This window comes from Lytechinus variegatus, chromosome 14, assembly GCF_018143015.1.
Source record: "Lytechinus variegatus isolate NC3 chromosome 14, Lvar_3.0, whole genome shotgun sequence".
NCBI classification, from domain to species: domain Eukaryota; kingdom Metazoa; phylum Echinodermata; class Echinoidea; order Temnopleuroida; family Toxopneustidae; genus Lytechinus; species Lytechinus variegatus.
This window is the reverse complement of record NC_054753.1, coordinates 25,052,545-25,064,048: the sequence shown is the minus strand read 5'-3', so window position 1 is coordinate 25,064,048 and position 11,504 is coordinate 25,052,545. Positions and strand designations below refer to the sequence as shown.

The following is an 11,504-nucleotide window of genomic DNA, read 5'->3' as shown; positions in this document are numbered from 1 at the left end:
GAAAAAAAATTGGATTCATAACATGGAAATGGAAGAAAATACCCAATGCTTTTGTACACAAACCTATGGAATCGCAACCCTCCAGACACAACATGACATCATTTCCAGGCGACGTGGGGGTGCTCAATCGAAGCGTACATTGGAAGAGAAGTTTTTTTTATTTTTATTTAATATTTTTAAGAAATGGAAGGAGATATGAAATATTTTTGGTATATTTGTATTGTATGAGTCATTACCTTTCTTTTGATATATGATTGTTTGTAAATTCCAAGTTGCCTGTGGTTTGAAAGGCATCCCTGCATTGGTCAAACCATGCTATGACACACACTACCGTGTATTGATAAGATTGCTCATCACGTAACATGTGTGAGCCAGCATTCAAGCACGACTCTAGTCACACTGAATTCTTTGTGAAATATCCCTAGATTATGATACTAAATGCATTATTTAGCTTTGATGTAGCATAGAATACAGATTAAGTTGTAGACATGTTCAGTTTCCAGGCTGAACTTTCCGTTATTTTGCTTCCATTTGCTCATTCATTGCATTCCTACATCGAAGAGCTTCAGCAATGTCTACCATTTCCATACCACATTTCCATTCAAATACAGTTGAGGCAAAAAGTTTACATACACCCATGGAATTCAGTGAAATTTGTTTGGTTGCCAAACATCATAAAATTTACTACATCTTCAGAAATATAAATACTACCATGACGAATTTGGTATCCAATGAAAGAGCGTAAGCTCTTTAACATGATGCCGTTGGGATTAAAGTATATTTCAGGTGGAATATTCTTTGAAGAAAAAAATATTCATGCCAAATGTATTCTATCGTTTGTTATATTTTCAAACATCGTTTCATAGAAATATATAAATGTAAAATGTATGATTTATATATTACATTTTCTACCATGATATGTCACCACTGAACTAATAAGAGTAATCTGAAATGTTTGTGTTGAGAACTAGCATAAATATGAAGACTTTTTTGGGGAAAAAAACACCTAAATATTTTTCAGCTCCTGATGACAAGGCAATGTTATGAAGGGGCATTGTTTGATATAAAATTTGTCATGATGCACAAATATTTTATAAGACACAGTAAATTTTATGTTTGGCAAGTGTCAAGGTTTCTTTGAATTTCCTGGGTGTATGTTAACTTCTGGCTGCAACTGTATCTCTTTAGCTGTGTTGAGAAATAGGATTTGATGCACAATTACCCTTTTTACACAGGATTTTCTTAACCCCGGACTATCGCTAACCCCGTACTATTTTTTTTCCTTTTCACACATGCCAAATTGTTATTGCTAACCCCGGATAAGGAATGCTTGCTTTTTACACACGAAACTCGCTAACCCCGGACTAGTGGTTTTTGTCGATCATTCGTAGTACAAGTACTTCACTCGTACACTTTTTACACACGCTAAAATTTCCTTAACCCCGTACTATAGGTGGGGCTAAATTGCTATTTAGCCCCACCTATAGTACAGGGTTAAGCTTAGCCCACTTTCGTTTTACACTAGCGATCTTAACCCCGTACTATCGCTCTTAGCACCGCAATTGCTGGGATAACCCTGCTTTTTTGCAGGGCCAAATAATCCCGTACTAAAGGTGGGGTTACCGTTAGCCCACTTTGCAAAAATGCTGTGTAAAAAGAAAGTGGGCTAAGCTTAACCCCGTACTATAGGTGGGGCTAAATGGCAATTTAGCCCTACCTATAGTACGGGGTTCAGGAAATTTTAGCCTGTGTAAAAAGGGTATTAGAGATTTGCATAACTAATTGCTTAGAATAACAAAGTAGCGACACACGATGAAATATACAATGAACCACACACTTGATTTGTTGTGCAATTATCTTCTTTTTAATTTCTCCTGACATATACACGACTTCTCAGTCCCTTCATCATTAGGTACCAAATGTAATAAATATGCATGGTGTTAAATCAGCTCTCATGCCTTCACATTTATCAAGGAATGAATTAATTTAGTAATAAACACATTACATAAGAAAAAAAAGGCTATCGGATACTTCTAAATTTACTATCTTAAGTTTTACTAAAATCTAATTTTTGTTCAAGATTAATTTCTTCATAGACCTTAAGCATATGACGTCATGACCTCAAGTGCGCCCTCCCTCAGAGGATATAGGAATACATGTAAATAGAGTTGTTGGAGATGTGCCAGCTGCAGATCATCAACGCATGGGAGGCAATGGCTTCAGCCTCTCAGATGGCGGCGCGATGACGTCAATGCATAAGGTCTATTACTTCATCGTCAAGTCATTATAACAAATACCCTGCATGTTTTCTGTTAGTACACATTATTCATGCTGTAGAAAAAAGAGAGAGAGTGCAATATGTTGAATATCGGTAACTTAAGTAGTTCATGGTCATTATTTTATCAATATTTCCTACACCACTCTATCTTACCAATATTGAAATGAAATAAGAAGTGAAATTTAACTAATTGATTGTTTTGCCTTTCTAATGAATCCAGTCTTTAAAAAGATATTTGCATTACATAATTCTAGCACTAAAATAACTTACATTTCTTATCAGATGTGTTATTGTAATCAAAATTTTGAGATTCTATCAAGTTAGCTGTGCCTATGAGAAAAGTCTCTCTTCTAAGTGATTTTTTTAGTTTAAAGTAGCCGAAAAGAAATGCAATACATCGCAATAATTTCCATTCTCAGTACAATTTGAAGTGAATAGCAATTGCTACATTCAAACATGCTTCATGACACTACAGTGACCATGCCCACATGTCACATTACTTAGAAATTGATTGTAAGGCTATTTTTATGATTGATTGCATTGACAGTTATGCATAATCGAATACACAAATCAGCTGTACAATCAATAGCTAATCTTTGTGTAACAGGGTCCAGAAATACTTTGTGGTAGTCACAATAAGATTGATGTGATGGTTGAAATGTGAGGACAAAGAATGATTTCTTAGAATATAGCCAATAAGACACAATACCACAAGATAGTTGAAACAATTTCACAACTGGACGGAAATCAAATCAAATGCTATCATCAAATAGCAAGCCAAGTTTCTACAGGAAACCTAATTACTGAAAGCTATCATGTGTGATTTTATATATCTCATGAAAGGACAGCTATTATGGGTAGTCATGAAGGCCCTGTTTCACAAGACTTAATTAAAGCCACAAATCTGTGACCTATTCGCTTTCAACCAGTCAACTTCCTCAATTTCAGTAGGTTTTTACCTCAGAAATTATGATAAACAAAAAGTGTGTTAAACTGGTCCAACATCTATGCAACTCGAATCTCTAATTAGTCAATGTATTCAAGAATTAAACTTCTTGTGAAACAGCTCTCAGGTTTCTTTAACATAACGGTTAAACATTTTAATAAGAGACATGCAAAGTGGAAGCCAAGGGGATATTCGTTTTCTCTCTTGAGACAGGTGGCTTTTATTCAGGTGCTTGTAGATTGTGTACTTACTTTACCAAACATGGATGAACATTGCATGTAATTTATATTTCACTTCAAGATGCTACTTACTCCTACACTTGAATCCACGTTAATCTATTCCTCAGAAACTGTTGCTTCACAGAATACCGAAACCATGACGTGACTACCTATACAATATCACGCAGCCAAGACAGAAACATTTACAACCCGGTAGCCTGCTACAGCAGCAAATTTCAGCTCAAAAAAGGCACAAAATATTTCTCTTTGTTTTCACCATTACCCTCCAAACTTTCTTCATCGTTAAAGCATTTAAAGTTTTCTAAAAAGCTGGTATCATGTATCTATTTCTTTACAATATTATAGACCATTAACATAGTGCTAAGGTACAGAATACGATACGAGCCATGTCAGCAGCTACAGAAACCTATCGCACTATTGTACCAACAAGTAGAATCACTGAGCAGAGGTGTGTGCAGTCCCATGTGTAGAAAAATAATGTAGTGTTCTCAACAAGTACCTGTACTCTAAGATACACCTAATTTCTGTATACAAGGCTTTATACTATACTCAGTATATGAAGCCCCTCCTATTAGATTCCATGCTAATACAGAACCAATGTCTCTGGCAATGTGTCATTTACTTTCTCATAACTATATTACTGCTACATAGTTCTACAGTGAAACAAATATCCGTTGGAATTAACCATATATACTATACCCAACAACTCTGAACAGAATTCATTGAAACGCTTGAGGTATGTTTGTTTCAAAATAACCACCTTTTCATGTATCTGATGATTCCCGATTTTGCATCATGATCGACTTATGGTGAGTCTCACACGGAAAATCGACATAATCTACAATGAAAGAGAACCACTTCTTAGCACAGCTAAACATGACAAACAATCTACATACAAATCTACAAGTGTTAGATAAATCTCCAAACAAGTACAATGATACAATTTTCAACAACAAAAAAAATAAAATAACTACACCTTAATGGAATAATTAGACGAGACATTATAAAAAAAGCACCTAAAGTATGACCAAAATATACACATTACGGAATACACATATTGAACACACTGTCAACAATAATGCATAATCAGGATCGGTGCATATAAAAAAGCACAAATGACTAGAAACAGAGAATAGTTGATACACGTTGCCCTGACTACATTCAGCACACTTACAGTAGATTACTACCGTAGTGTATTCATTTTTTATACTGCACATATTAACAATCATGAAGATTTTATGCTCGACATTACCATTCTTCCACCAGCACCACCCCCCATCTTTCAGATTGATGTTGAGAAGTAGAGTTGTGTGCATTACTTCTTACACTCAAGGAGAATTGTCAGAGCACAACTTCACTTTTTGTTTGAATTTACTGGCAATAAATACTTCTACAAGATGGAGATGCAACTCATTTCATTTATAGACTGGAGTCTTTTTTTATACAAGTTTCACACAAATGGTCATAGTTTAATTTTACATGCTACAATTTACATTTTACAAAAAAATTGGTTGAATAACTTAGTCGATGAGGATGACTTCTTTCGAACTGTCCCCACTGCTTTCACTTTTTCTGAGGTCTTTTGCTGCTGTAAGAATAAAATCATATGAAATAAAAAATAAAGTTGGGTCAAGTTTTCCACCAAGAAGAAAGTGGAAAATAATCAGCACACTTATTCAATTAAGGATAAGCAAAAAATAATTACAACCTAATTTGTCCAACAACCAACAATTAAGTCTTCAACAATGACCTTTAAACTCTACCAACCCAATTAAAAACTCAAATTGTATTCCTACATATCTGATAAGCAACTTTCTCAAACGAGACCTTGCATGATTGACAACTTAATGACCACTCCCCCAGTCCCCACAAGTTGTCCAGGAACAGATAACGGCAGACAAATATTCTTTTCATGAGATTTTTCCAGAAACTAATATGTGGTGCAACTCAGTAGCCTAAAGGCCATTAAAGGGGTAGATTAGCAGAACAAGAACTTTAATCCATGAGATCTGTGTACCGATACGCAACCTGGCTGCATTGCACATTGATACTTTTTTGTTTAATATATATATATATATATATACAAGCTACTCAAAAGCGGAAAATCTGGCTATTAAAGGAAAGGAACTTCTATTAAGTTCCTGCAATTTATACTTCAACCTAGAGAGTGGCAGTGCAGTTGACCATCACGAGCCCGTAAAAACATGTTTGATGTTTGGTAATAAAAGAAGCATATTAATGAATGGAAGACTCGTATGGATGAGTGCGTGCTATTGAAAGTTGAACCAATATAAATTACACTCTTTTACCAGATTCAGATCACTATTTGTCAAGATATTTTGTGTCCTTAGTAAACTATAATTAACTAGTTGATGAATCTAAATTTTCTTCTTGAATGTAGCTGATCAAGTTTTATACGGGGTGACTAACAATGCTTTTTTTTGCGAGAGTGATCACGAATTTCCTTGTTGACCATAGTAGATTGCAAGACAAATGAATACCCTCTAGCGATTATTTCAATCCGCAATAATGAACCTATTTAGTATTAATAATGCTTTTTTGGGCAAAACAATCAACAAAATCTATAGAACATATCTATTCAAAACAAATGAAAAGAGAATGATTTATTTACACTTGTAATGCCATTTTTCTATTTTTCAAGCATTTGAACTGGAATTTCATAATAAAGGCGCAAAGTGCTTCTTTCAGTAAGTCATCCAGTTTTAAATGCGGTTTAGCCCACCTACTTTACCTATTCGGTGCATCCTCCTCCCATAACCTAACCCTACTTTGTTAGTAAAAATTTGTGTTATTTTTTTCAGGCAATAATTCTGAACAATGCAAACATATAAATCCTCTCCTTTTAAAGTAAAATGTAAACTAAATGAAAAAAAAACTAATGAAAACCAATGATGGAATGCATGAATGGATGGAGCGTGTGAAATAGCCATTTTTGTTCAATGTTTTATGGTCATAAAAGGTAATGAAATTTTAATGAATAATTTCAATCTGTCATTCTTCAACTACTTATGATATCTTCTTGTCCAATGAATGAGTGATGGAGTATGCATGCCAACATAAACTTATAAAATGAAAAGCAAAACATAAACTGCTTCAAGTTTTGAGAATGACTGACACTGTCCTATTGCGTTTTTATCATTTCCTTGGAACTTTCAGAATTCAAATTGGTGAAGTATGGATATTTCTTACATTTCAATCTAATATGAACATTAATCTGTTTGATTTACAGGGTTATGTCAAACTTGAAATTGATTTCCTGGAAAATGCATGCAGAATCCTCTTTGACATGCTCCGAGCATGCAGCAAATCTATTTTGCATTCATGATCATTTACGGTTACTATCCCAGTGAAATATTTGTCAGGCAACATAACTGCAAACCATCTGTGTCCCCATGCTCACCCAACAAACAAAAACCCAAAGGAATCACAGGAATATATTTCGAGTGCAAAAGGGAAGTGTTTCAATGGCTCAAATTCAACTTCTGCTTGCTAAATAGCTGCTGGTTAATTTCAAAATAACTTGTAAACTTTGATAAACGAAACAGATGTTGTTTTAACTATTTTTCTATCATAGCTTTCTCTACAATTGATTTCTTGAACATTTAGTCTGCCTAATGCAAATGAGCATTTAAATTTATACAGTTGTTTTCCAAAAGTTGAAAAAAAAGAAGCTAAACCGCACCTTTTACCATAAATATATTGCTCATAGCAATTGCCTGACAGTCTGATAGCCTAACTGTACACCCATTCTATAAACCCTTCTTTTAATGTCACATGTATGCAGTGTCCTCTATAAAAGTATGTCTCTACATCAGGACTTACATCAGTAGGTCCCCTGGTTGCTTGTGAACACTCCCTGAACATTGCTACCTCTGTCAATTTTTTATATTATGATTGAATTGAATTCAAGAATTTACAGCCCTATCTAATTTGATTTAGATGGCGCTTTCCTTCTTTGATATGCAAAAATAGTCTGTGTTGTTTAAACTTTCTTTTAAACACATTTGCAGATTACCAAGCATTAAACTACCAATATCAATAGATAAGCTCTAAATTGCTCAAAAGCATCACTGCATAGAAAATTGTCAGGTGTGTGTGTAGGAATGAACTTGATGAGACTTGTTTGAAAGCGAATCTCAAAATATTCTGAAACTACACGAGAATGAATAATTTAGAGCTCATCTTTATGACTTCACTAAGAAGGGTTATATGAACAAGGGCATTTCCATAAAATATGTACGTCTGACCACTTAAATGTTGGACCTTCCTCAAATGGTTTGTCTCTATTTTCTAGTTCTTATAAACTTATAATCTTCTCAGATCATAGGTTATCTCTTGAAGAATAATACGCACCATTTATATAGCACTTAATGTTTTCTAAGCGCTGCATATCATCACCCTGGCTTTAGCATGGCTTCCCTGATTAGGTGCTTGAGCTTCAAGGAATTTCTTCCTACCAGGTACCCATTTACCACACCTTAGTGGGGAGTGGCAAATGTGGATGAACATCAAGCCAAATGATGCGAGTGTCATGGTGGGATTTGAACCCTGGAACTTGTGGCTCAAAGTCTGAAGAATTTTCTGCTGAGCCACAACACCTTTATTGTAGTGAGATAGTATGAATGAGGAAAACTGGGGGGTCAGACGTACAAAACGTTCGGTTATTTTATGGAATTGCCCACCTTCCCATTTTACCAGATGCATTGCTACGATGTCTGTCATTCATGCCATTCAGTAAAATGAAGGTAACGAGTGTTAGTATAATCAAAATAATAGGAGAGTTTTTCGTGCACACCTTCACTTACCCGTGCTGGGCTCTCCCTTCAAGATGGACCCTTTGCTCTGGGAAACACCTGGGGTGGGGTAAGACAATGATGAGATTATTATTATGATAATTATCACAATATTCCCTTTTTATATAGCAGTAAAAAGCATTGGTTAACATTAGTTTGACCATTGAGATATCTGAGCTGTGAGGTCCTGTTTGTTATCAATGTCTGTGATATGTTGCACACATGAAACTCCAAAAGGAAAAAAAAGACCGACAATTATAATTCAGTGCCTCGAAAAATTGAAATATCAAGTGAACAGAAATATTTTAGAACCAAACAACACGAAAAATGTTACTTCTTCACATGGCATGAACAGAACACAATAGACCCATATATCAATTCCCTGTCTTAAACAACATGCAATATCATGTGTGAAATACATGACATATTACACATACAGTGCATGCTGTTGAGTTCAATATACAATATGAGTGTTCATAGATTTCAAATTTCTTGCATGCGTTTATATTTCAACGAGGCAATATGCCGAGTTGAAATATAAACATAAAATAGAAATTTGAAATTTATGGATACGAATTATATTGTATATTGAACGATAATAAGTATGTACTATGCATTATATAAGATGGGAACACAAAATTGTAATCAATGGATCACCTTATGAGGTTTTGTACACAAGCACCGTACAGAAATTGCCGGTATATGCCACAATCGTGGCCATATACCGGATTATGAAATTGCAATTGACCAATCAGCCTTCTCTCATACCACCCATCTTATATATAGTATTAGGGTTTGGCCTTCTAGACCCATAACATAAAGCTTAACGATTGATTGTTGGTGTGATTTCTATGATTGATTGTACTGATTAGTGTTTATGATCAATTGTAAACATCAGCCCTACCATCAGAATTACAACAGGGGTTTGGGGTGATTTTGTGCCCAAAAGGATTCAAAATGAGCCAAAATAGAACAAGACGCTGTCCAATCTCCTTTCAATGCAATGTAAAGGCCTGGTCACACCGCCCGAGCGTTGTTGGAGAAGTCGTGGAGCGGTAGGAAGAGAGGGTCGAATTTCGCTCGCAAAATTGGGGAAAAAAATCGAAAAAAAATAAATAACAAGTGGAATGCCTCTGGCCGTCTCACCTGCATCACGCGGTTCAATATAGCAGCAGTGCTGACTTTGAATACTACTCTAACTTGCACAAGATGTTCAGTGATACATGGTTACTCTTATGTCCACTTTTTATGAACTAGACCAATAAACTTACAGAGATATGGTTATTCAACGAAAAACCCCAACATGGCCAAAGTTCATTGACCTTACATGACCTTTGACCTTGATCATGTGACCTGAAACTCGAACAGGATGTTCAGTGATACTTGATTACTCTTATGTACAAGTTTCATGAATCAGATCCATAAACTTTCAAAGTTATGATGGTAATTCAACAGATACACCCAATTCGGCCAAAGTTCATTGACCTTTGACCTTGGTCATGTGACCTGAAACGCGCACAGGATGTTCAGTGATACTTGATTACTCTAATGTCCAAGTTTAATGAACTAGACCAATAAACTTTCAAAGTTATGATGGTAATTCAACAGATACCCCCGATTCGGCCAAAGTTCATTGACCCTAAATGACCTTTGACCTTAATCATGAGACCTGAAACTTGCACAAAATTTTCAGTGATGCTTGATTACTATTATGTCAAAGTTTCATGAATCAGATCCATAAACTTTCAAAGTTATGGTGGGAATTCAACAGATATCCCCAATTCGGCCAAAGTTCATTGACCCTAAATGACCTTTAACCTTGGTCATGTGATGTGAAACTCATGCAGGATGTTCAGTGATACTTGATTAACCTTATGTCCAAGTTTCATGAACGAGGTCCATATATTTTCTAAGTTATGATGACATTTCAAAAACTTAACCTCAGGTTAAGATTTCGATGTTGATTCCTCCAACATGGTCTAAGTTCATTGACCCTAAATGACCTTTGACCTTGGTCATGTGACATGAAACTCTAATAGGATGTTCAGTAATACTTGATTAACCTTATGGCCAAGTTTTATTAACTAGGTCCATATACTTTCTAAGTTATGACGTCATTTCAAAAACTTAACCTCAGGTTAAGATTTGATGTTGACGCCGCCGCCGCCGTCGGAAAAGCGGCACCTATAGTCTCACTTTGCTTCGCAGGTGAGACAAAAATAATCGAAATCGAAAATGGTGAACGGTAGCGAGCGGTGATGATTTTTTTCTCTCCTCTCCAACAACGCTCAGGTTGTGTGACCAGGCCTTTAGAGCTTATCCGATGTTGCCGATTTAGCAAAGTACCGGTACGTTATGAAATAACAGTACATTAAAGGTCACTAATATGCACACACAACCAGCCCCTTTATCTTCAGCATCTTGAAGCAGCACATACACTGGAAGAACATTAATAACAAAATATTTGTATGCCTAATTGCTAAACTACATGTTATGGGAGTCACCTGACACTTCCTTTGAGCTACATACCTGAGCTGGAGATAGCACTTGATGCATTGCTGAGCATGGTGGAATAGTAATTACTGCCGGAGGGTTGGGAGGAGGAGGAGCTGGCTCCGCTGCTGGAGCCCTTACCCCCGGCCAGGGCCTGGGGGCGGGAGCTGCCCGGGACTACCTGGACGTTACCCTGTGGGATGGGCTGAACCGCTGCAAGAGAGAGGTAGGGAGGGGGTTTGGATGAAATTAAATGATTGATTTTGAAAGCTCATTGAGAAGGAGGTATTGATGTAACTGTCGAATAGAATGAGTGAGGATTACAGGGGGAAAAGTGAATATAAATAACAAGATAGTGGTAATTATTTGAGGATAGTGGTGATAGTGATGATTTAAAGATTTTATGATTACATTGATGATGATGAAAATGATAATTGTCAGGATGGCGGCAGTGGTGGTGGTGTGATGATGGTGGTGGTGTTATGATGATGGTGATGACAATGATGATGGTGATGATGATAAGGATGATGGTGATGATGATGACAATGATGATGGTGATGATGACAAGGATGATGGTGATGACAATGATGATGGTGATGACGGTGGTGATGATGGTAGTGGTGATGATGGTGGTGATGATGATGTTGATAATGGTGGTGGTGGTAATGATGATAGTTGAGATATTGACAATATTGTCAAATATAGTACAATTATCATGGATTCATTGTTTTGAA

The 11,504-nt window shown here is 36.0% G+C and overlaps 1 protein-coding gene across 10 annotated transcripts in view; it reads right to left on the bottom strand.

Annotated features, from left to right (window-relative positions):
- Positions 1 to 1,841: 1,841 nt before the first annotated feature.
- The window catches only part of LOC121427475 (chromodomain-helicase-DNA-binding protein Mi-2 homolog), a 47,929-nt gene continuing 38,266 nt past the window's right edge, over positions 1,842 to 11,504 (bottom strand). For 6 of the 10 annotated variants that reach the window (XM_041623877.1, XM_041623885.1, XM_041623881.1 and 3 more), the window contains 3 exons: positions 10,807 to 10,983; positions 8,290 to 8,337; positions 1,842 to 5,051 (listed from right to left, as the gene is read on the bottom strand). In XM_041623877.1, the coding sequence (XP_041479811.1) occupies positions 4,984 to 5,051; positions 8,290 to 8,337; positions 10,807 to 10,983 (293 nt within the window). In that variant the 3' untranslated portion in view covers positions 1,842 to 4,983. Of the gene's footprint in view, positions 5,052 to 8,279; positions 8,338 to 10,806; positions 10,984 to 11,504 lie in introns of all 10 variants that reach the window. The other 4 variants (XM_041623882.1, XM_041623887.1, XM_041623883.1 and 1 more) reach the window with 3 other exon arrangements.